Source organism: Colletotrichum gloeosporioides (assembly GCF_011800055.1).
Source record: "Colletotrichum gloeosporioides strain Lc1 chromosome Unknown consensus_19, whole genome shotgun sequence".
In the NCBI taxonomy this organism is placed as follows: Eukaryota; Fungi; Ascomycota; class Sordariomycetes; order Glomerellales; family Glomerellaceae; genus Colletotrichum; species Colletotrichum gloeosporioides.
In genome coordinates this window covers 497472-523051 of record NW_025544664.1, presented here as the reverse complement: position 1 = coordinate 523051, position 25580 = coordinate 497472, and the positions used below count along the sequence as shown (strand labels likewise).

The following is a 25580-nucleotide window of genomic DNA, read 5'->3' as shown; positions in this document are numbered from 1 at the left end:
GTAGCATGATTGTGGGGACGCATGATACCGGACGATCGCGCGCTTCCCGTGGACACCGAGTGGCATAGAGAGAATCACATTTGTGTCCAGTCACAGTAGTTTAGAATCTACGATAGACGACTCAGGGAGATTGACTACAGCCATATTGTCTGTCCGGGATCAACTCCCTGTCCGGGCACTTTTGTTTACACTGCGCCAGAGTCCCTTGCCCTTGCCGCGCGACATGGGTCATTCCCGCGGACTCAGTTAACATGTCAGGGAATTGTCGCCCGGGCTTCACTCCCACCTGCGATTGAGAACTGAGCTTTCCTCGAAATCATTCATTGTAGAAAATTCGACCAATTCTTTACCCAAGAACCAACTCGCCGTGTGCCGTGCTCGGCATATGCTGGTGACGTAAAGCTGAGGGGCTCTATCGACCCATACAGGCATGTTACGCCCCGCCAAAAGGGGTAATCTGAAGCGCTCGCTTCCGCCGTCGGTGGTTACAGTAAAGAGCACACATCGTATTTGAACGCGCTTTCACTCTTTAAAAATACCAATCACAATTGCTGAACGTGAGAAGATCGAGAAGATACTGTCATCTTCGCTGAACATCATGGTCTTGCCGCGGACTCTGACAACGGCAGCCGTGTTGCTGTCCTCGGTGGGCTCAACCCTGGCCGCCGAGAAGTGCACGGCCGCAACTCCCGACAAGCCCCGCGTTTTCCTCCTCAGCGACATCGCCAACGAGCCCGACGACGCCCAGTCTCTGGTGAGACTGCTCGTCTACTCCAATGAGCTCCGCGTGGAAGGCCTCGTGGCCACGACGAGCGTGTGGTTGAACGACACCACCCGCCCGGATCAGATGCACGACATCGTCGACGCCTACGAGAAGGTGCTGCCCAAACTGGAGAAGCATGCATCCGGGTGGCCCGAAGCCAGCTATTTGAGGGGCCTCATCACTTCTGGACTGCCTGTTTATGGAATGGATGGTGTCGGCGAGGGCAAGGACAGCGACGGCTCCGAGAGGCTGGTGAAGGCGGTCGATGCCTCGGACGAACCCCTCTGGGTTCCAGTTTGGGGCGGTGCGTCAGTCCTCGCTCAGGCTCTGTGGCATGTCAACGCGACGAGGTCACAAGACGAGACTGATAAGTTCGTCTCGAAGCTGCGCGCCTACAGCATCTCCGACCAGGACAACACGGGCTCCTGGATCCGGAGAAACTTCCCACAACTCTTCTTCATCGCCAGTATCCACCACTTCAACCGCTACGCCCTGGCTGCTTGGGGAGGAATCTCGGGCGAGGAGTACTACAACTTCCCTAGTCTCGCCAGCAATGATGTTGTGTCGGTCGATTGGATCAAGAAGAATATCCAGAGCGTCAGCGCCCTGGGCGGGAAGTATCCGGACGCCGACTTCATCGTCGAGGGAGACACGCCTTCCTTGCTGTATCTCATCCCCAACGGCCTCTCGGATCCCGAGCACCCTGAGTGGGGCTCATGGGGAGGCCGCTACGGCCCTGTGACATATGGCGAGGGACACTTTGCGGACAGCGTGGATGTCATCAAGGACTCGGGCAAGACCATCATGAGCGCTCAGGCGACTGTCTGGAGGTGGCGCGAGGCGTTCCAGAACGACTTTGCTGCTCGCATGAAGTGGAGCGGCAGCTCCGAGTTCTCCAAGGCCCCTCATGCTCCGGTTGTCGTACTCAACGGAGACAAGTCCCGCAGGGTCGTCAAGATGATCGTAAAGGAGGAGCAGGAGATTGGGCTGGATGCGAGAGAGTCATGCGATCCGGACGGAGGAGATCTGACTTACAAGTGGTGGCAATACCTGGAGCCTTCTTCCAACAATAACAGTCCTGGACGGGATGTTGGCAGGCTTGAGCTCAGCGATACGACCTCGCCCATCATCACCGTCACCATGCCGTCGAAGGAGGTCCTGCGTGCTGAAGGCCGTAATCGCCACCCCAACGATGACAAGCACTTACATCTCATCCTCGAGGTCTCGGACGGCGCCTTGGTTTCATACCGCCGCATCGTCTTCACCATCCCGGGGCCCAAGCCTGGCGATGCAACTTCGACGGCTGCGAAGGCCGCTGAGAAGACTGAAGCTCATGATGAATTGTGAAAAAGGATATCTTGCCGTAGAAACCATACATGTACCAGAGCCGCTGTACCCCCAGAAGTCTTGTAATACAGGCCATGCAGTAGCTGAAGAAGAAGAAACAAAAGTCTATGCCTTTTCATGCAAATGCAAATGATGACCGCCCCGCCTCCACCAGCCTTTTTTCATGACAAGAAAAACGTGAGAAACATGTTCCACGCGAAGCCGACCGTCATCCCCACCAGTGCCCTGTACCCGACAGGCACAAAGCAAAAGTTGCAAAATGCCACCAGCGGCCACAGCTTCCACGCCGCCTTGATGAGGTCGAAGATCCTTTCGCTCCAGATCTGGTACGTGATGGTCGCGCTCCCCGTCCTCAGCGCCGACGTGATGATGAGAAAGGCCGAGTTCATCATGAACAGACCCAGTGTCTGGTCGACCACGACCTTGCGCGCGACATTGAAGTAGTTCTTCCCCGCGGGTGGTTGCTGTCCGCCGACGACGAGTAGTTCCGGCTTGTCCGGCTTCTCCTCCCCCTTTTCGATAGACGATGATGACGCCGCCGCCTTGGCCGCCGCCTTGCTCGCCGAGTTGGGAAACTGGTCCTCGAGGAAGTGCTGCCACCAGTAGTTCATGTGTCCCTGGATGAAGCCGAACGTCGCGAACTCGAAAATGCGCCGGACGTCGAGCGGCACGGCGCCGCCCTGCCTGTGCTGGTTGACGATCTGGGCCGTGAAGTTGGCGGACGCTTTGAGGGTTGCCGATTGTAACGCCGTGGCGAGGAGGCCGGGCATTGTGGGCGCAAGAAGGGGAAAAAGCAATCCCACGGGTTGTGCGAATGAGTGCGAGTGAGGGGTGGCTTGCACTTTATTTTCCCCTGTTGAGCACTATCGAAGGGTGTGTGGTGTGGCTTGATATCCGAGTTAAGGGGGCCTGCACTGGTGATGGTCGTCGTCGTCGGCGTTTGCAGATGCGGTGTGTTTTAATTGGGACCACGTTGTACTCGGGCGAGGCACTGTCAGCGGCGGCCGATATCGTGCTAATTTCCGGCCCCCTCGGCAAGCCCTGCCACTCCCCATATTAAACAGGAAGGAATAGCCACCCTTGTCTCACAGGATCCGAGCGAACACTGCAGACAAAGCTGGTTTTAGGGGGCTTTGGGGGGCTCAAATTCATGCATGGGGCCTTTGTCAGGTTGTCTCTGCGCTAAATGGGAACCAGCAAGCAAAACGCCAGCCAAGAGACATAGGATTTGAAAGTTGGAATTCAATGTCTTGGCCACATTTGAAGTCCAGTGAGAGTCGCTCTACGTAGAAAAAGGGATAACTGGTCCAATCGTTCATTTTGATTGAACTACTGAGAACTCATGCCATTCATCAATTAAAATGTTGAAAGAGGCTTGACTCTAGTGCTCCCAACATGTCGGCGCTGAACATGGATGCAAGCCCTCCCTTAATAGATAGACTATTCAATTGTTCGGAGAAAGAAGATAGCTCAACACACAGAACTCCCCCCCATTGCCATGAGAAGCTTTGTTTTCCCTGCCCATGGAAAGGGTCATTTTCATTCGTTGCGCTGTATCGAATTGAGGGTGGTGACAATCGGACTTTCCATACCTTAGCTACCCGCTCATTAGAAGATGACAACTCGTAGAGATTCTCAACGCATGAAAAGCCTCCAAAGCTTGGTCTTTTTCTTCGGGCATTGATCCTCAGTTGGAACAACAAGATCTCGCTCTACGCATCCTCCTCTTGCTCAAGCTCCATCTTCTTGGCACCCTTATCCTCCGCCATGGTGATCTGGGCACCGAGGCCAGTCGACACGTACTTTTTGAACTCTCTAGTTTTGACATCGGCCTGGAACATCTCGTCAAGCTCCTCAAGCGAGCGATTCTTGGTCTCGGGAACCATCAGGAACACCCAGATAGCTGCGACAACCGAGAAGGCACCGTAAATGAATGTGACACCGCCGCCAAGCTTGGCCTGAACGTAGGGGTTGACGAAGTTGATCGGCACAGAGGTGAGAAAACTTCCCATAGATGCGAGGAACAGAGTCTTCTCTCTGAGCTGGCCAGTGCCGATTTCTCCTGCGACGACCCAGCATCCAGGGCCCCACGTGATTCCGTAGACAGAGTACCTGTCATTGTCTGATCAGAGTGGTTCATAAATATTACCAAGGACGACCTCGCTTACCAGAGAATGAGCAGAGCTGCAGCAGCATTGGCAACTGCAGAAGAATAGTGACCAGCAGACCCGGTCGCAGTCGCGGCGCCGGTACCAAGCATCATGCCAGCAAGGAGCACCGCGCCCAAAGACAGCGATCGTCGACGGCCAAGTTTGTCAAACGTCAAAAACGTAATGAAGTGCACCGCAAAACCGCATCCCGTGACCATGACGTTCGTCCGCAAGGAATCGGGAAACCCGAGCTGCTGCATGAAGGTGACGATGAAGTTCTGGATGAACGAGACACCCTGCGCCTGCTGGAGAATCTGCACGCTCATAGCAATGATTGTACGACGCAGATTAACGCCCCTGAAGCAGTCCTTCAGAGATGTGGCTTTGTGCAGCTCGCGCTGCTCTTCGACTTGGATTTTGAGGAGCTGGACCTCTTGTGCGATCGTCTCGGGGTGGTTGGAAAGCTTCTTGAGGACCTCCTCGGCTTCGTTGTATTTTCCGCGGTAGATCAGGTATCGGGGAGACTCGGGCATCAATGGGTACATGACGACGTAGCCCAATGGTACGAAGAGTTGGCACAAGATCACAATCCTGTGTAATTTGGTCAGCAGCTGGGGACATTATTGAGGTCGCGTGAATACTGACAGATATTGCCATTGATCGTTCCTAGTCCGCGACAAGTACACTGCAATGGCAGCCATGAAGACACCGAAGGAGAGGAAGAAGCTGTACAGTGCCAGGAAAGCACCTGATTTGTCGTCAGTTCAGTACTTTTCACGTTCATGAACTATCCACTTACCTCGAATTCTCGGGGGAGAGCACTCAGACAGGTACATGGGCGTCAGGTTCGATGCCAGTCCCATGCCCGCGTAGACCATAATTCTTCCAACTACCAGCTGCCAGAAGGATGTGACCGCAGAAGACTCAAGTACGACACCGGTACCCATCAAAGCAGAGATGACCAAGAAAGACTTCTTGCGACCGAATCTTGAGGTGACAAAGGGCGCAAGAATGCATCCAATGATGATACCAGCCGAACCCGTACCGGTTCCGACAGACGTTTTCGTTGCTGGGATCGCGTATCGGCCGAGGGCGTCGTCGTATTCGCCGTACTTCTTTTGGAACTGCGACAGACCAAGTGCACCTCCCCACCAGCCTGCCAATGTGAGATTCTTGTTTTCGATCAACACTTTGTTTCAACTAACCATTGTCGAAGCCGAACCCCATTGCGCCGAGGTTGGCGACGCAGCCGATGAGCATCAGGCGCCAGTTGAGGTCCTGGTAGAGGGGATCATTCTTGATTCGGGCCAACATCTTGCGTTTCAAATATTGAGGCTACTGGAACTAAACGAGCCTTATCACGCATGTAGGAAACACCATGAAAGTCGGCATCATGAACTCTTATATGGATTGAACGTCGCGTCGGAACAACACGGATTGACCCAGTTTCCCCAGCTGTCTCATTGCGGGGCCCCAAACCAGCTGATTGCTGCTTTCTGGGGTTTATCAGACGACCTTCGGGCTTCTCACAGCAATGTGAAAAATCAAACTGCCGAATGAGGCAAGTTTAAACACCTTGCCCGGTCGCGGAGGCTGGTAAGACCCGAGGCATGTTGGTTGACATGGCGCAACCTACATGTTGCCTTTGAATGGCTGTGCGGAGTGGATGCGGAGAGTCCCCGGCGGCTGCTATGAGGCCCTGTAAGCTTGTTACGACGATTTGGCAGTTGGTCTGGCTACAGAGCGCGAGAGGTGGTTAATGTTTCCTTGTTTAGATGAGATCGGCATCGCTTCTTTTTAACATGTGCAGGAATGACGCCAGGTTCTACCGGTCATGGATTTACGAGGTCAGCCAACATGTTTTCCCGCGCGGATGCTGTTCAAAGATGCAACTCTGTGGTCCCAGCGACCGCTGTGAAGCTTGAAATGATTCAAGGATCCACCGCAAGTGGGAGATTTAGGCATCAGCCCAAGATGACCGACACTTGCGAGACGGTAGTCGGCCAGGCCCAGGCCCAAGGCCCAAACCCCAGCCCAAATCCCATCTTTACGTAAGGGATTAGCTATACTACTTTATAGCTAGGCGCACCTAGCGCTTATAGCTAGATTAATTAAGCCACTTCACGTAGGTTATAAGCCCTCTAAATACCTAAATCTATCTACTAGATAGTAAAGTTATTCCTAAGTAACTATTAGAACTCTAATTTTATAGTTTAGTAATTACTATAAAGTAATTAATAGATTACTAAGCTACTAGAAGTAATACTTCTAAGTAGAGGTTATAGCTATTATAATATATATCCCTTATTTATAAAATCTCCTTAGCCCTTAAGTTACTAAAGTTAATAATTATTTAATAATTACTATAGTTATATAGTAATAACTATTTAATAAATATCTAATAATTACTTATAACTACTCCTTAAACCTCTCTTAAACTACTAAATTAATTAAATAAATTAATATATCTTTAATTAGTAATCTAACTCTATTTTCTTCTAGCTTTACTAGAAGGGAATTATCTTAGACTAGCCCTCCCCCTTTTTTTACTATAGACTTTATAGCTAAAATAGCTATATAGAAAATAACTAATAAGGGACTAGATCTAAGAAGTTTAGTATATAATACTATCCCTAAGCTAACTAAAACTATAAACTTTAAACTATAAAAGATTAATCTTAAGAATACTTTTAAAGTAATAAGATTACTCTTCTACTTAATAGCTAAAAAGATACTAATTAGATATAATAGAGATATAGTTTTTAAAGAAGATAAAGTAGTAGTAATTAAAGATCTAAACTCTTTAGGTAATTTAATATTTATAGGTTTTATACTTATTAGATAGTTACTTATAGAGAAGATCTAATATAATCTCTTAGAAGAAATAATTAATAATAGTCTTTTTATTATAGTTTTAGCTTTCTATATCTTTATTAAGACTAAAGAATATACCTAGAAGTTTAATAAACTAGCTATAAATAAAATTTATAATAACTAGAATAGAATAACTAAAATTAACTATAGTAATATTAAGGATTTTATATAAAATCTTTACTTAACTTTTAATAAACTAAATAGTTTTAGTATAAGCTTATTAATTATAACCCTTACCTATAGATTTATTTAGGGTTTTAGACGTTTTAATTAAATTAAAATAGACTTTATAGAGAATAACTTTATTATAAGGATTTAAAATTATAATAACTTCCTATAAAAACTTAGAGACTTAAGTAAAAAGGAATAATATAAATAAGCCTCTTAAAGTATTAGAGCTTTATTAAATAAGAAGAAATTTACTATAAAGAAGTAAACTTAAGCTTTTAAATCTAAAAGTATAAAACTATAGGATTTATATATTTCCTATAATATTAAGTATCTTAAGACTCTTTATAGATATAAGATATATAATTATTATTATAGAAAGATAATATTATACCTAGATAAGTATAATAATTATTCCTTTAGATATTATAAGTATTATACTTTAGTATATAATAAGTTTAAGTATACTAATAAACTAATAATAACTTAGTAATTAATAATATAGGTATTTACTTTAGTATTTACTTTAGAAAGCTAAACCTAAGATAGTATCTTTAGAAACTTTAGTATTAAATAGGATATTAATTAATAATCTAAGGTTTTTATAGATACCTTATTAGCTTAAACTTAGAAGAGGACTTTTTTACTATTCTTAATAGAAGATTTTAGAGTATTTAGTCTATATTTTAACCTTTAACCCCTAGCTAAAGATCTATATAAAATTATATATATATAGGGAGTTAAGAAGTAACTAATAAAGGAATTTATATACTCTAGCTATAGTTTTATTAATTAAGCTATAGATATAGAGACTAATAGTTTCTTTATATATAGTACTATTAAAGAAGTTAATAAAGAAGAAAATAATAACTAAGAAGTATAACTAAGTTAATATATTATATCTATAGCTTTAATTAGGAAGATAGACTTCTTTATATTAAATATTAATGCTAATAGATATATTCTTAATAATCTCTCTATTTTTAAAGAACTTTAAGATCTTTTTTAAAGATTAACTATAAACTATATAAGTAGAAAGGACTAAATTAGCTAAGCTATTAATATAGCTAAAGTAATTACTATTAAGCTAGGTAGTAAAAAGACTACTTTCTAACTATATAATACCCTCTATAAACCTTATAATATAGTATAAATTATTAATATTAGTCTTTTTTAGAAGATAGGTATTTATTTTAATAGTTTAGATAATATCTTAGTTTATAAAAATATATCTAAAACTATTACTAACTTTAAATAAAATATATAAGTCCCTTAGTTTTAGATCTATCCCTTTAATTAGAGTAATAAATTTAGCTCTCTTAAGCTAAATTACTAAACTTTTTATACTTATCTAAAGTATCTATCTAGAGAAGTAACTATTACTACTATAAGAGATATTAATATAAACCTCTTTAGAGTACCTCTTATAAGATATAAATATTATATCTACTTTATAGTAAAATTAATATAATAACTTAGTAATAGATAATAAGAATAACTAACTTAAGCCTTTTAGAGGTTTTAGATTAACTTCTTAGAACTAATACTATAAAACTTTAGAAGTATTACTTATAACCTCTATATTATAGAAGCTTTCTTAAATTATAGATAGTTCTAAGTATTTAAATTAAAGAAAAATATAGCTATTTAGTTATAAAGTTAGTTTCTAAGAAAGATTATAGTAATAAATAGTATTATTTACTTTTCTGAGGTTATTATAGATAATAATATAGCTCTTCTTAAGGTAATAAAGCTTTTTACTTAAGAGTAGGGTTTTATTTTAGAGATAGTAGTACCTTACTCTTATTAGTAGAATAAAGGGGTAGAAGGCTTTAGTAGGGTTATATAGTAAAAAGTATAAGTAATATATATAGAAGCTAGCTTTTCTAAATCCTTTTAGTTTTAGTTAATAAAGATTTCTATAGAAGTTAGTAATTTACTATTTAATAGTAAGGGTAATATTAGTCTTTATAAGAAATTAGTAAATATTTTTAATATATCTCTTATTATAAAAAAACTATATATATATTATCTCTACTAATAAGGCTACTAAGCTTATATCTATATTTACTTAGATAGCTATCTATATATAAAAAGGTAGAAGATAAGGCTTAAAGCTAAACTTAGAAGATTTATAGGATATAATAGCTTCTATAGTAATATCTTTTATATTTTTATTAAAAAGATTAATAGTATTTAGTAGATAAGGGATATAATATTTAAAGAAAATAAAAGAGAGCTCCCCCTAGTTAAATTTAATAACTTATAGCTAAAAGAAGAGGTTAAGCTAGAAACTTATAAATATAATAATAAACTACTAATTATAACCTATAAGGCTAAATTTTAGCTTTATAATTTAAATATAAGGTTATACTATTATATTTATTCTACTAAATAAGAACTATTATAAGAGGAAATAGATAATTTATACTTAGAAGAAGCTTAAGAATTAGAGGGTAATAATAAATAAGAATAGGAAGATAAGCCTCCTTAAGAATAAGAAGAAGTTAGTAGAAAGGGGGGTAGTTTATTAACCTTAGATTTAAAACTATATATATTAGTATTAGATATTAATACTATAAATATATAGGTATAATTAATACTAAAAGAAGTTTCTTCTTTATAGTAAAATAATTAATATATTCCTCTAGGGTAATATTCTCTTACTACTCCTCTAAGGTAGAGATCTCTTATTACTCCTTAGTAATAATAACTACTAGAGGATACTCTATAATAATAAGGCTCTCTTAGTATTTTACTTTAAACTCCTTACTTAATATAAAGAAAATAGAGGGGAAAACTAAGGGGTAGTAGTAGGGGCTTTATCCTTATAAGATTACTAAGAGTAACTACTTCTTCTTCTACTTAAATAACCTAGATACTTAGAACTTAGGTATTATATAATATAAAGAAGTTTAATAGGGAATTTAGTAAGATAGGGGCTATAGAGATTAACCTAATTAATAATAAAATAGATTAGAAACTAGTTACTTTTGCCTTTTTAATGTCTAACTTATTATAAGCTTTTAGCTTAGAGATTTATTTACTTATAACCTTTAAGAAGTAGGAGGTAATAGAAGAAAGACCTCTAAAGTTAGCTATTTTTAATACTATAAAGACTTAAGTTAATAGTCTATAAAGGATAGAATATTAGTAGCTTAAAGAGCTTTTAGATAGCTTTAAATATCTCTTAAGTAAATAGGTATATAATAAAAAGGTTATTATAGATAGAAGACTTAATAAAGTTAAAATAAGATAAGTTATCTATAGTAACTTTTAAGATAAGGATAGTAAGATAGTTTATACTACTATTACTAATCTTATTACTTTATAAGTCTTTTTATTAATTATAGTACTTAAAGATTTAAAACTTCACTAAGTTAATATAGTTATAGCTTTCCTAAATACCCTTATAGGAGATTATAATATCTTTATTACTTAACTCTATAAGTTTAATAATAGATCTAGCTAGTTCTATAGATTAAAAAGAGCTCTCTATAAGCTAAGAGAATCCCCTCTTCTCTAGTATAAGCAAATTATTACTATCCTTAAGTAATTAAAGTTTAATCTACTCCTAAAAAAACCCTATATTCTTATTAATAAGGATAGTATTATAATATTACTTTATATTAATAATATACTTATTACTATACCTAATATTAAATAAGTTAATAATTTTAAAAATAACTTATATAACTTCTTCTAGATTAAAGATTTAGGTAAGGTATAATAGTTTCTTAGATTTAAGATTATTTACTATTAGAAAATAAAATAACTTTAGATCTTATAAACTAAATATATTAATAATATACTAATAGAGAAGGGTATTACTAGATATAACTAAGTTCTTTACCCTTCTAGTAATACTTAGTTACTAGAGATTATAGAATAATATAAAATACTTATTAAGATATATAAATATTAAAGTAATCTAAGTAAATTATAGTAGATTATAAATAGTATATAACTAGATATTATAATACCTATAAGTAGAGCTACTAGAGATTAATAATATACCTCTAAAAAGTATAATAAATTACTAAGATTAATATAGAGATATCTCTATAGTTTATAATAATTAGTACTCTATTTTAGTAGTTTAGGTTATTCTATTAATAACCTTAAATTATTAGTATTTTATAATACTAGCTAGTCTAATTATAAAAAAATAAGTAAGTTAATAGCTAGTTATATAGTTATATATAGAGGAATATTAATTACTTAGAAATTAATACTATAATTATTTATAGCTATATTAACCTATAAAGCTAAGTAGATAAATCTAATACTTAGAGAGAAAGCTCTACTATATATTATAGATCTCTTTAAAAGGATAAATATCTCTATTTAACTACCCCTCTAAGTATATATAGATTCTATAAATACCTTTAATAATTACCTATTAAGTAAATAGTTACTTAAACTACGCTATATTAAAATTAAATATTACTAGATTATTAATAATATTAGTAATAGAGACTTTAAAATTAATTATATCCTAACTTATAAGATAGTTACTAATAACCTCACTAAACTACTAATAGTAGAAAAATATTATAATTTTATTAAAATACTAGGTTTATTTAAACTATTTATAACTAATAATAAGTTCTAATCTAAGGATAATATCTTAAAACTTAATCTTAATTAAGTCTTATATATTTATTTATTTCTTTTATATATAATAACTTTATTCTTTTATATCTTATTAACTAATTAACTTTTATAGTTAGACTTTATATTATTTTAATTACCTTAATTTACTTTTTTTAATAGTTAAATTACTAACTATAAAAGTCTCTTATATAAGAAGTTATCTAATAATAAAAGCTTAGAAAGTAATTAAAGATTTTAATTTTACTAAGTTATAAGTTTATTACTAAGTTAAATATTTTAGTTAATATTTACTTATATTAAAACGTAATAATACTAACTACTAAAAGAGATATAAGTTTAAGTTTAATTTACTTAATTTTAATTAAATCTTAAAAGTATAACTTAGAATAAAAATAAAAAGAGAATTAGATTTTATAATATCTTTTAATAATTATCCTAGTTAATTAAGTTTATATAAAATATTAATATATCTTAAAACTAACTCTTATAAAAATCTATAAACTCTACTTATTTTAAGGTATTAAACTTAACTATAGAATATAAAACCTATATTATTTAACTAATATTAAAAAGTTAACTAAACTTAATTATTATAAGTTTAATTTAAATTTAAAACTTTAAAGTTAAGTTATTAGTTTTTTTAATCTAAATTTATATAATTTAAAAGTAGCTAAACTATTAAACTATATAGTTTAAATTTATATTAAAGTTACTTTAAAATTAATAAAAATTCTATATTATAATTAGTATATAACTAAAAGTTAGAAGTTAGAAGTATTTTAGGAGGTAAAATAGGATAATAAAATTAATATAAAAAGGAAGGTATAAAGGAGATAATTAGGAATAAAACTAATAATTATATAATTAATCTAATTACTACTTTAAGATAAGAATAGTTTTATAAAGTATAGGAGGTATTAGTTAAAAAGGGGGTATAAGATAGTAGTTAGCTAGGCCTAAGCTTAAGGCCTAAACCCTAGCCTAAATCCCATCTTTATATAAGGGATCAGCTACACCACTTTATAACTAGGCGCGCCCAGCGCTCGTAGCTAGATTAATCAAGCCACTTCACGCAACACTAAATCCACCATGTCCACATGATTCATGAAGATGATTGGTGCAACTTGCTGGAGAACACATGAAACCTCCACAGTAGAAAGAGACCCGAAGACGGAAGCGAAGCGTGCTGATTCATTGGCAGCAACTTTTTATTCTGACTAGCAAAACTCATGTTCGATCTCCAGCCAGACGTTTGCTCCCCATCACACAGAATGATCCGCTCAGTATTTTTGCAGCCTCTTGATGCGACCGAGCACCACCAAGAGCCAATAAGGAATATGGACAATGGCTTCGAAGCCAAAAAAGGAATAATGTACTAATGAAATGAAGACACAGCCCGATTCGCGCATCCCTGCGCTTAGCAGATGTTCCTCGCGCCGTTGCCGGTGAGCGTCCAGTTGGTGTTCTCACCACAGGGCGACTCGCGGACGGTGGTGCCGTCGACCTTGAGGGTGATCCAGATGTCGCGGTTGTTGGGGAACTCAGAGCGCGCAGCAAGACGAACCTCGCCGCCGCCGTTGACGGTGCCGCCGCGGATGGAGAGGTTGTAGCAGTTCTCGATGAGGATGGCGTTGTTGCCGTTGCTGGCGAGGTCGACGGAGGTGATGACGGCAGCGCCGGACTGCGAGACACAGAAGACGCCACGGCCTCCGCCGCGGGAGACGACCTTGTCGATGTAGACGTTGGTGTTGTAGTTGCCGTTGGGGTTCTGGCCGTTGTTGTTGGCGAAGCGCAGGGTGCCGTACCCGCTGCCGGCGCCGACATTGTTGCCGTCGACGAGGCCGACGCGCGCGTTGGTGGTCTTCTGGAGCAGCAGTCCGGACTCGCCGACGTTGCGGGCGATGACCTGGTCGATGGTCAGGCCGTCAATGTTCCAGGTCTCGACGGCGTGGCTGCCGGCGCCGGTGACGCGGATGACGCCCATCTTGACGTTGGAGTTGGCGGCCAGGTCGCGGTCGAAGCGGATGCCGAGGCCGCCGCTGAGGTTCATTGTAATTGCGCCCAGCGTCAGATCCTTTGTTCCGCTGAAGCGCAAGCCAAAGTACGGGGTGCCCGTCATCGTGAGGTAGGGAATCTGGACGCCCTGGGTGTTTGTGGACTCGATGGCGCCGCGGCCGGAGCGACTGGCGACGTTGATGGTGCCGCAGCCCTCGAAGATCTTGCCGCTCGCGATGGTGATGGTGTTGGCGCCGATGGAGCCCGAGGCAATGACGGAGACGCGCTGGCCCGAGGAGATGGAGTCGAGGGCCGCTTGGATGGCGGCGCGGTAGTCGGAGCCGGTGTAGACGTTGCTTGAGCCCTTGGTGGCCGTGAAGGAGCTTCCGGAGCCGGTGACGCGGGCGTCCGGGGTGCCGGAGCCGCACTGGGCGGTGACGGAGGAGGCGAGCGCCAGCACCGCCGTGAGAATGGAGAACTTGGCCATTGTATTAGTGATTCCGGGCGGCTGAAAGGTAAGGGGGTGTGAAGGATCGTGGGTGATGATCTTTCTGCCCACTTCCGGGGAACGACACGGCGGCTTGTTTATATCATTTTGCGATCTATCTAGTGGAGACGGCGAAGACGCACGATTGTCTTCCCCAAATGCGCACCAGTCTCAGCAGATGCGCCCGTAAGAAGCGCTTTCGTTGGAGGACGAAATTGGGCCGGCCCCTTGAACCGGCAATGCACCCTCCGCATTCATTTACCACGAGCTTGGGCGCGGCTCGGCGCTGCTCACCGTGGGCTCCGGACCACCCGGGGTTGCTCAGGTGTTCACGAGCTGTAGGCCAGTCTAGGGCGCCCAGGTCGGTCGAGTGCTACACGAATGGAACTTTGACAGGGGCAAACAGACAGGTGAGTTGCTAGTTTGTTCTTGGTGGCTTGCTTACTCTAAATTCTTGGCCTTCCTGATTCATGCCTTTGAAACTTCCGTACCTTGGCTCACATGTTGACTCTTGGCATTGCACCAGTTTGGGGGCTTGGCATCGCTCATTGGCGGTGCAGCAGCGCTTGTTTGGCTGTCGTGGTGGTTGATTTCTGGCAGCTCTCTATGCGAATGAAACCCCAGTCCGCCGAATAAAGAGTAAGCTTGTTTTCTTTCTTCTTTTGCAGTCTCCGATTCGTGCCTTTAAATGACGGATGTGGCTTGGCTCTCAAGTTGCCTCGCAGACATCGAGAAACGTGACACTCTATTCAACGAAATGTGAATCCTTGGCAGTACGGTGAATATGTCGGCATCCAGGGGAAACGTCTCAAATTGACAGAATCTTTTACCTCAGGCCCAAGCCACTTGCAATTGTCTCACGAAGTCAAAGTCCCACTCTTAGCTCGGCAGGAGAAGAACGCCATCCGAAGTCCATCTCTCGGCTCAAAATGCAGACATGGTTCTTGAGTATGGAAGCATCGGCTTGGGTGTCTAGGCTCTCGTTTCTTAAATTGACCGCACGCATTATCAGGGGCAGATAATTAAACCAGTCGTATGGAATGGCAGACTCTATTAAGTGGGCTCCTGCACGATCCGCCATCCCCCGCGTTTTTCAATCTCATGACTCTGCATTGTTGCCTCTGGCATCGCTGGCAGGTCGGGACATTTTGGACTCCAACCTACTGACTGCCTTGTCATTATTATTGCGCCTGAAAAAGGCCGATTGACTTCGGGCAGAAGCAAAGATTCCCGAGACCAAATTGTGGAGAGCGGTCCTGACAAGAAAGTGTTGAATTAGTCCGCCTTGGCATGCTAGAACCCCTCATTCGGCAGATACGAGCTCAATCCCAGAGCCGATGCAACCCCATCGCCAGAAGCTGCCATGTTGTAGAAATTGCCAAGGCGAACGTGATTGATTTTGGGGGCCAAGGACCGAAAGGGAAATGGCCATGTTCTGTTTCGCGACGGGGTGCATGGTGTGAGCGTCGATCAGGTCCTGGTTTGTGCTCAATATTCAGTAGCTTATGATCGCGATTCGGCGGTCGGTAGAAACGAGGCCGAAGGTTACGGCTCCCACCGGCAGCACTTGGTGGCTTTGAAAGAAGCTTATTTGGTCTTCAAGTTCTATAATTCATACTTGGCTGATCCCATCCTTTGCTGCTAAGTTTAGTGTCAAAGAACAGCCCGCCTGAGAAAACCCAAGAAGACTGAACCGCAACCAAAAGCCTGTGAACCACTGGTGCCTGTGAACCACTGGTTCAACTCAACATATTGACTTCTTACCCATACTATTTTCAAGCCGATCGGTGTTCACCCCATCTTGGTATTTACGAAAAGTCACCCTTCAAAGATACAATTTGCTACCAAATGTCCGGTCACAACGAAGCTACTCGATAGGTTGTTGGCAGTGATAGTGACATGCTAATCAATAAGACCACACAAGCGGGATGGTATACTATGCTAGGGGAGCTCCCAATGAGTTCCTCTGGGCCGTCAGTGATTCGGAGTTATGTTTGTACTGCACATGTACTTCCGATATGCGTCAAATCCGTAACCCGTTTGGATGGGGACTCTTCAGCGCGACACCATTATGTCCATGCAGCAAATGATTGGGCTGCTCTGCAATTAACCTCTGCGACGACCATGGATCTGATAGTATCATCCTCGAGAATCAGATTTTTTAAGAAAGAAATAAAACGTAACATGAACCTTTGTTTACAGCATTGAGTTGGAGGGTTTCTAAGCTCGTTTATATCGTAACTCAGGCTTTTATCGTCGATCGAAACAAACCAAACAATCCTGCTTCTATCATTGATCGTCATATCACCATTCAAATCACCCTCTCGGTCGTTACAGCACGCACACTCACTCAAAAACGCAAAGACGACTTGCCATTGTGCAGTTATGATTTAGGCCATCGTGATTGCTACATCGCTTGTCGTTGGCGCAACTTTCATTGCGAAAAAGCTTACTCAAATGGCACACTCACTTAAAACAACGGCTGTCGATTTTCCCTTGGGGGAGAGTCCTGTAGCCACAGTCGGATGGGGCTACTACTGTAAGCCCCCTCTCATAAAGTAAAGCCGTCATTCACTAACTGGAGTACAGATGCTGGATCATCAGAGCAGCAGCTTGGTCTGGACCCACGTCTTGTTCTCCAAAACAGAAGGAATCAACAGGTGATGACCTACCGTCGACGGTGTGCTGTCGAAGATGCAAATGCAGACTTCCTCGACAAGTATACCAATATTCATAAAAAGCCCAGAAAAACCCGCGTAAGGTTCTCGAATACGCCTCAATATCACGAGTTTTTCCATCCCGAGGAAGAAAACCGCTTACTAGCATGGATTGATGATCTCCCTGAGGTGGATGTGGAGCGTAAGGCGATAAACGAAAGCGTTCTTCTACCAGAGACGCCTAGGGGTATGAAGACTTCGCTTGGGGTGCAGATCAAGATGTTGAAGAGACCGTCTGATGGTCACCATCCCGCTGGCTCTAAGAGAATGTCCGGGTGATCGTGGACAGGTTAGCGATGGGAATTACAGGAGCGGAAAATATGAGCGTATGAGAATTTGCATTCAAGCCTTGAGCATTCACTACTATGGCATTGTTCTGCGGGAACTGGGACGGAAGTCGAGCGGCTGACTCAATTCCATCTGATTGAGGCAATTTGCGATTCACTTGTCAAGCATGGGAAGAGCGATCAGTCAAATCAAATTACTTAAACGCCTGTATTCTTCCCCACGAGCCAAGAGTTCCTCTCATGTGTCTTTGATCTCTGTAACAATCCAGTTGTTGCCGCCCACGCCACGTTAGCATTTGTTTGTGCCAACGATCCGTCATTGTTAACTGCGAAGAAACAAAGACTTCAGAAGTTAATCCGTCTTTCTCTCACTTAATTCAAAGACAACTGTTCTACGTCCTTGAATTCCCCGCCCAGCACAAATTTGCTTCATTACGCCTCCAACTTCCTGAAATCTTAACCATCTTTCTCCTCTCTACGTCTTGCCCTGGCTGTGACGATGGCATGCTACCGCATTTGTACACCCACGACACCGCGTCGCTCGTGTCTTAAGAAGACGGCTGCTCCAAATCGAGAGTACCGGGGGACCGAGTCTGGGGGCCTGTTTTGTGTGTCTCCCGCCTCCTCGCCCCCTCCTCCTTTTGACCAAGCTGACCCTTTACCTTGCAGATCACGAATCCCGCGAAGCCGAGGAGGGCGTGCCGCGCGCAAGATACCTCGAATACATGCGCAACTGGCAGGTCACAGAGTACGAGCGACGCGTCACAGCCGAGGACGCAAACAGGAGATACTTCCAGTCATCGCGAAGTCACCCGAGAGAACGCAAGCCCTCTGCGGTGCGATTCTTTGGAGAAACAACGTTCATCTACAACCCTAGAAAGTCCATTAGGGAGATCAACATGGCTGGCTACGAGCTCGTCGGAGTGTTCACGTCTCGGATGACGGAAGATGAAGTCATGAAGGCTCGCAGACGCCTCTACAAGCGCCCGGAGGACTTTTGAGACGTTACCCAACAGCGTTGCGGCTGATACATCGTGTATCGCAACTCACATTTCAAAGTGCACTTCCAAGGCGTTTTCAGTGTGGGGTGCTTTAGCTCAGAAAGAGGTCATGTGTGCCGACAAAGCCCCGTCCTCCTTTTGGTCGTTGATGTTACACGATATCAATCGGGCGCGGGAACCGCTAGCCTTCTCCGGCAGATACAAAGGTGGCGATCTCGCACAGCCACTGGCATGTCTCATCCCACGGCGGCGAAGCTGCTGGTTCGTGGAACCAGCCTCGCAGTATGTATACAATGATAGTTTTGCCTCAGGAAGTATTATTGGTTGATCATTGGCATCTCCGGCGAATTATGGTGATGTTTTACGTATTCTTGCAAAGCCTCACGATGATACCGAGAGAGCCTCATCTTACACGTAGGCTTTCCAAGTAGGCTTTCTGTTCGGCCATTTTGGTGGCGAGCTGGATGGGTCTCGTGGGCTTACACACGTGATAGTTGGGCGTAACTATCGTGAATGCCATTGGGCCAAGCCCTCAGCGCCTCATCGTGTGTTTTGCCCTACCATACACCCACGTATTATACGATGCGGGGTAACGGAATCGGCGTGTTCAAAGCAGTCCAGCAAGGTCGAGGGCCATCGTTGTTCTTAAAAGTGGCCCTTAGTTCCCATATTTCTGTATTGCTCGCAGTAAACCAAAGTCGGCACCTTTCTGGCCACAACAACATCAGTCTCATAAACTTGGGGAACTTTAACAGTTCATTACCAGTAACACACATCACCTTACCCAACTGGCTTGATGTCTCAGCTCACCTGGATGGTCAGTCAAAGAACCTTGAACAACGTTACTGTGGCAGCAGCTTGATGTCCGGATCCAATCACAACAGTGAAGAACCCAGTTGGCAGCACATGCATCCGAATGAACATGTTACCGTCAACATACGAACCATTAAATCATAACAGTCTCTCAATGAACACGAGCCTGACATTCAGCGGCCTTCCTACTGACATACATCATTGTATACTGGACTTTCTCAATACAATCGACAGCGCTTGCTTGGGCTTGACCAATCGCCACTTCTATGCGATGCACAGAAAACGGCATGGCTCTGTTTCTCTTTCAGCGAGACAAGGGCGTCGGCCAGCCGACCCATGTCACATATGTCGAGAAGCGTGTGAGCTTCGTCTACATCTGGAAAGATGGGTGCCTCGCGGCATGGAGTACTGTACTATCTCTGAGAAATACGGCCAACCAGCGTCCACTTTTAGCCAGTCATACTGCTCGAAACGCTGCCCGAAGAACTCCTCGCTGTGCGGAAGGCATCATCCTAGAATATGATCTTTTCAAAAACAATCCATTATATCGAGACAAAAAGCATGTCGATAACCATTGGTATCTTTATAGCGGGCGCCCAGCTTAGCAAATCTAAGACGTCGAACGGCAGGTAGAACACACCTGCGAAGGTTGAGGATCATTAAATACAAGTAGAGTTGTGGGAGAAAAGAGAAACATCAGCTTCATAGGTTAATCTCTTGATCCAACTCGCGCATTAAATAGATAGATAGCACTTTATCAAATGCCGTGTCGTACGACAAGCCAACGCTCGCGCGTAAAAACTAATCCATGTACAGGATGCTGCTTGCATGGGCCAAAAGGCGAAAAGGCAAAAAGAATACGCTTGTCAACCGCTGACGGGAATTGAGCCCGACGTGGGGGTCGAACCCACAACCTTGAGATTAAGAGTCTCACGCTCTACCGATTGAGCTAGCCGGGCGGCTGAAGCGCTGCCATTGGCTGAGCGTCGAGGGCTCTGCGATGCCCAAGTTCGGCGAAGCCGGAAGTTGGCCGAGCGTGGTTAAGATCGACCCGTCTCTCAAAAACTCTCCAAAGTTGCCGGCGGACAAACTCGGTAGGGGTGACTGAAAGCGCCATGCATCATTCGATAAGGCAGGGTCTACGAGTTGGGGTGCGGACGCACCATCTCTTGTAGATATGCTGGGCTGCCACAAGTATTTTTAGATTGTGTTTGAGAACCGACAAAAATCACAACGGTTTAGGACCGAACCAACCTCTGGCATCACGAAAGTCTGTTGTTTGTACTGTCTCAATTTTTTTTTGGCAGACCTGCTTTTGGTCCTTTGTTGATAGCTGCTGAAACTGACGCAAGACATGGTCAGGCCGATGAGCTTTTGGGAAACATCCCATTGAAGAGAAGATCCATCGTCATTTGAGTCATTTTCGATTGGTTTCATGCCTTTCGACATATGAACATTTGTAGCGTTGAACAAGGAGCAGACTAGGTGCGGGATTTGTTTGGTCAGATGCATGATCTATCATTTGATGTTGACAAGGCTATGTACCAAACCCCACTCAATCACGAGTTCTTCATTTCTCACTTCTGTAGTCCAGATAGGTTTCAGCTTCAATCAGACACTGTTCAGTCCATGCTCAAGATTCCTTCTGACTCTGTGGCTTCCTAAAGGGAACTGAGAAGGGAGTTCAGGGTCTCGTTATCCTTCGCTATTCTTTGTTTCCGCTGGCTTCTTCATTATCGTCTTTGTCGCCGTCATTTCTACTGTCATTTCATTACCCATTTTGTTTTATCTCTTTAAGTATCGAAACGTCTCAACACAAACTCAAAGGCAGATTTGTCAAGGGATGTGGAATGTTTGACTCTTCGTGTAAACTTTGGCAGATAAGGGACTTCGTTCTTATGGCTTCTGCCAACCTCTACTACACTACCGCCTTAACCAGGCTAATATAGACATGCAAAAAGAAGAAACAAAAGAGAAGCCCTATATCAAATGGAGATACACTGGTTCAGAGCCATGAGATATCCATATGAGAACGTGAGCTTGAAGTATCAATCTTATGATTCTTTACACCACTGTGAGAAGACGACTCAGGCAACTCAGACAGTCATCACTCGCATTTCCTCTCCCATTTCAAATGGAATCCCATGCTGCTATCTGACTTTGCCGTCTTGGTGGGGCTGGTTGCCTCTGCCTGCCACTGCAAGTAGGGTTTGAGACAGAATTGTGACCATAAATTACTGACACCAAACAATCGCATCTATAGCATGTTCTAGACGTATTTAGAGAGAAGCATTACAGGGAGATTGGGCAAGTTCCCCAGATCTCATACATACTTTCAAACAAAGCCACCATCTGTAGCAATGTTTTGCGAAATCCATCTTGGCGAAGCCCCAGACAAAACCGTAGAGTGTACTACATTCTCGGGCACCAGTTCCCTTAACTTCACAGTTGCGGTGGGCCTCCGCACCTTGGTCTATATCAGTCACCTATCCCGCCATCATCTAACTCGCATTGGACTGGTCATTCTCTCTGCGAGCAACTGAGTCTACTGGAAGCCATTACAAAATCACGTCCTCTTGGCCTGCTTCTCTAGTCTACGAAATCCACGCGCTATTCTTTTTGCAATCATTCTGTCAAATGGCCTCGCCTAAGGGCTCATGCTCTTTTGAGATGATCCCCTCGTTACCTGAATGGCGCAACAAAACACCTGCCGCGGCCCTCTTGGCACCCAGCCCCGGCGCGACAGACCCTCAAATGGTGGCTTGTTGCTACCCAAACCCAGTGCACATCCACAACAACTGCTCTCAGTGGTGTGAAATACCGCCCCAGTACCTCTTCACCCCGGCAAACCCTATTCTGTCCCAATGGATCTTCAGGGAAATTTGTCTGTTGACCAACGGACAAAATCTGACCGTCCTTCAAGAGGGATTTTCCATCATTGATTACAACTTCGATGACCAAGAGAGCCAAGAGAATATGGCCTCGGAGTTTAAGATTGGTGTCCTTGGAGTGTTTTTGGTCTTCCTCGTCGTGTTGTCGATTGTCGGGACGCTTGACTCTATCATTTGAGAGGGAAATCTATGATGATGTACTACTAGACTTGGAGAACAACATCTGAGGTCTAATGTTTTAACAGATGGCCTTACCACAAGTGCTATACGTCCTCAGATTAGAATGCATTACATCTATTGGAAACCCTGATGCATGTCTCCATTTAAATGAGTGGCATATGCGTATCGCGATTGTTGGTGAATCCTGATCGATGACCAGAGATTTCAGGCATATTAGTGCGCGCTTGATTCTAACAAGTCTTTGACTAGGTTGATTTTTCACGCCCAAGTAGATTGCATTTTAGGCGCCATCAATGTCGCATTGTTGCTGCGTAGACGGGGTCAATTCTGCCTGTACAATGGTTAGCTCGGACACCGTTGATTGAACGCGCCTTCCTCTCTTGGGAGCAATTGCAAATACAGCTTGCCATTTTGATCAGGCATGTAACTCAATACTCGCGGAAGTCTGCATTGACATGAGTTTCCTTTTCCCTCTATATCGGCGCGAATGCATCGAAATGTGTCTTGGTCAAGCAGATGTGGTAGAGTCAATCAAGATGTTAACAGTAGACTTTATGACTAAAAGGAACATGAGGACCCTTCTTTTCCTCCACCCCAACCCAGGCTAGTCTTCTTGACCACCACATCGTGACTTAGATGAGGGTTTCCGATGGACTCGTCATTCTGGCATCGTTTACATGCTTCGAGCGCTTGGCGCGCGCGTAGACGACCGTCGCCTTTCCCTCTCCAGGACACCGACGATCGATATCGAATACACCGGTAGCAATGACCAAATCGCTAAGCTTGAGATATCCGAAACTGCGTGGATCGAAATCCGGAAACTGCCTGGTGATGTGTCCGCCCACGTTGGCCAGATTGGCCCATCCCCCGTCGTCCGACGCAGCCTCGACCGCCATTCGCAACAGTCTCTTCAGGCGGATGTCACTCTTGACCGTCGTTGAAGAACCTTCTTTGTTGAGTGGTTCAACAATGGAGGCCCTTTCTTGTGGCACTGCAAGCTGCTCGTCGTAGGCAAGGTTCTCGAAGTAGATGAACTTATCGCATGCTGAGACGAAGGGCTTGGGCGTTTTATGCTCCCCGAAGCCGTATACGACCAGACCGGACTCGCGGATGCGCGCTGCTAGCCGTGTGAAATCGCTGTCGCTGGACACGAGACAGAAACCATCGAAGCGGTTCGTATAGAGTAGGTCCATAGCATCAATTATCATAGCGGAGTCCGTCGCGTTCTTTCCCTGGGTGTACGCAAACTGCTGAACAGGCTGAATCGACTGTGTGAGGAGCTGGTTTTTCCAGCCCTTGAGGCTGGTGCCGGTCCAATCACCATAGGCCCGTCGCACAAAGGCGGTGCCATATTTGGCGACTTCAGCGAGCAGAGCGGGGGCCGCAGTAGGCTGGGCATTATCGGCGTCGATGAGGACGGCGAGCTTGGCAGTCGTCTCCATGGTCATTATGTGTTCGGTCGACCCATTCGCAGGAAGGCGACGCCGCTGCGAATACTTAAGGATACTCGGTTGGACCCTGGTGATGAGGTGTCAGCGGATTACCTCTCCGGAATTCCGACAGCACACGAGGCGCCAGATTAGCTTTTGGATCCCACCAGCTTAGTCAGGTGACATCTGGGAAGGCGAAAGTTTGGCGGGCCAGCTTCACTGTCGCTTAAGTCCTCTCCAGCAGCTCTGTGCTTTGCATACTGCACGTTCACGTGGAAACATATGGCTATACTTAGGGACTTTCTGCGCAACCAGCTTGAGAACAAATGTTGAAAAATATCAAAGTGCTCTACCTATCCAACCGCACCAGCTGCAGAATAATTCAAATAAGACTTCAAACGCCGGCCATTCTGCAAACCGGATCTTCATCACTTGATCTTCTGTGCTTTTGCGTCACACACTCTTCTTCTGAGTTTGGGTGCACATGCGCGTCCAGATGTATCTCAAAATCGGCCAGACCAAGAACCCTGAAAGCAGCCCAAGGATAGAGTCAACGAAGCCAAAGCCCCTCTTGGGTGATGAGCCAACCATGTTGCTCCACAGAACCTCCGTGTCGAAGTCACTGACGAGAGCAAAATCTCCCTTTGCCACCCCTCTGACAATGTACTCTGCGACATACTCAGCCGAAAGCATCTTCGTCTTAAGCTTCTCAATAGGGCCATCAGACGACTCGATACGCTTGGTAAGATCTGGCTTGGTCTTCTGCTCGTCTAGAAACGCATCCGTCATAAAGGTATTCGGGAAAGCGCAGTGCACCTTGTACTGGCAGGTTGCAGTAGAGTAGATGGCGGCTTCTTGGCGGAGGGTGTCAGCGAGTGCCCGTTGGGCACATTTAGGGGCTGTTGATAGCACACATGTGAGCAACTCAAGAAGAGATTAACGGATTGAATGCTCGCGCACCTGCATAAGCAATATAGCCAGGAACATTGCAGAGGGCAGCTGCACTGCTAATGAAGATAAGCTGCCGCGTCTTCTGTCCCTCGTTTCCAGAGCTCTTCTTGTCCTCGTCGATCCACAGTTTGAGAAGCGAATGAGCTGGGAAAGCGCTTGTTAGGTAGTTGTTTTGCATGCATTGCTCAAGCTGCTGGCTAGAGAGGTCTGTGAAGAAGCCAAGTTGGGAAACGCAACCCCCAGCGACACAATACAGCGCATCGGGAGTGCGGGGTTGCTCTCTGAAGACCTTATCGACCTGCTGGACGTATGAGAAAAGGTCTTTGATATCTTTGCAATTTTTTGAACTTTCCTGCGCCGCATTCATGAGATCAAGCGAGACGGCAATGATCTCTTGCTTCGGGCTGATAGCGAGCTGCAAGAGCTCCTGTCGGGTTTGTTGCAACACTTGGAGCCTGCGACCAAATATCGTAACGTGAGCGCCTGTAATTCTTATTAGAAAAATACTCGAGTTGTTACGGCATTACCATACCCCGTGCGACAAGGATCTCGGCGATCGACTTGCCGAGTCCAGTCGATCCTCCCGCGATGAACACAACCTAGGTAACATTGGTCAGAAGTCAGAAAGTCAGCCAAAGAGTCTTGACATACTTTGCCGGTGAAGTTCTGCATGGTGATCTCTGTTGACTTGATGGTGATATATCAGAAATAGCAGGTTGAAGTAGGGGGTCTTCACCTTAATTTATTGTTGTTGCCCTTTCACGTCCTCGTAGACGCTTAGTGGTGATGGCGGATACCGGGATCCGGTCGCGTCAGCCCCGGCTTTCCGGGAATGGGGCCCGATCCTCCGCGACGATTCCCTGCTCCGGCGGCTGCTTGTCCGGACAGCAATGCAAAATTTGAATGATT

At 43.7% G+C, this 25580-nt stretch overlaps 8 protein-coding genes across 8 annotated transcripts; 3 read left to right on the top strand and 5 right to left on the bottom strand.

The window, feature by feature from the left end:
* Window positions 1–598: 598 nt before the first annotated feature.
* On the top strand, window positions 599–2110 carry GCG54_00006442 (uncharacterized protein; the record flags this gene model as incomplete). The annotated part of the gene is made up of 1 exon (XM_045406443.1): window positions 599–2110. One exon carries the CDS (start codon window positions 599–601, stop codon window positions 2108–2110), a length of 1512 nt encoding a protein of 503 aa, XP_045267735.1.
* Window positions 2111–2271: 161 nt separating this feature from the next.
* Window positions 2272–2880, bottom strand: GCG54_00006441 (uncharacterized protein; the record flags this gene model as incomplete). Its single annotated transcript, XM_045406442.1, has 1 exon — window positions 2272–2880. One exon carries the CDS (start codon window positions 2878–2880, stop codon window positions 2272–2274), a length of 609 nt encoding a protein of 202 aa, XP_045267734.1.
* A 942-nt stretch (window positions 2881–3822) lies between these two features.
* On the bottom strand, window positions 3823–5574 carry GCG54_00006440 (High-affinity hexose transporter ght4; the record flags this gene model as incomplete). Its single annotated transcript, XM_045406441.1, has 5 exons — window positions 3823–4222; window positions 4279–4851; window positions 4906–5008; window positions 5060–5416; window positions 5466–5574. 5 exons carry the CDS (start codon window positions 5572–5574, stop codon window positions 3823–3825), a joined length of 1542 nt encoding a protein of 513 aa, XP_045267733.1.
* A 7762-nt stretch (window positions 5575–13336) lies between these two features.
* On the bottom strand, window positions 13337–14401 carry GCG54_00006439 (uncharacterized protein; the record flags this gene model as incomplete). Its single annotated transcript, XM_045406440.1, has 1 exon — window positions 13337–14401. One exon carries the CDS (start codon window positions 14399–14401, stop codon window positions 13337–13339), a length of 1065 nt encoding a protein of 354 aa, XP_045267732.1.
* A 2394-nt stretch (window positions 14402–16795) lies between these two features.
* On the top strand, window positions 16796–17397 carry GCG54_00006438 (uncharacterized protein; the record flags this gene model as incomplete). The annotated part of the gene is made up of 2 exons (XM_045406439.1): window positions 16796–16940; window positions 16991–17397. Coding segments are annotated over 2 exons (552 nt in total), but the record flags the coding sequence as incomplete, so codon positions are not given.
* Window positions 17398–17904: 507 nt separating this feature from the next.
* On the top strand, window positions 17905–18406 carry GCG54_00006437 (uncharacterized protein; the record flags this gene model as incomplete). The annotated part of the gene is made up of 2 exons (XM_045406438.1): window positions 17905–18013; window positions 18075–18406. 2 exons carry the CDS (start codon window positions 17905–17907, stop codon window positions 18404–18406), a joined length of 441 nt encoding a protein of 146 aa, XP_045267730.1.
* Window positions 18407–22922: 4516 nt separating this feature from the next.
* Window positions 22923–23738, bottom strand: GCG54_00006436 (uncharacterized protein; the record flags this gene model as incomplete). The annotated part of the gene is made up of 1 exon (XM_045406437.1): window positions 22923–23738. The coding sequence occupies one exon, from the start codon at window positions 23736–23738 to the stop codon at window positions 22923–22925; it is 816 nt and encodes a 271-aa protein (XP_045267729.1).
* A 435-nt stretch (window positions 23739–24173) lies between these two features.
* Window positions 24174–25343, bottom strand: GCG54_00006435 (3-ketodihydrosphingosine reductase TSC10; the record flags this gene model as incomplete). The annotated part of the gene is made up of 4 exons (XM_045406436.1): window positions 24174–24619; window positions 24681–25154; window positions 25204–25270; window positions 25323–25343. The coding sequence occupies 4 exons, from the start codon at window positions 25341–25343 to the stop codon at window positions 24174–24176; spliced, it is 1008 nt and encodes a 335-aa protein (XP_045267728.1).
* Window positions 25344–25580: the final 237 nt, after the last annotated feature.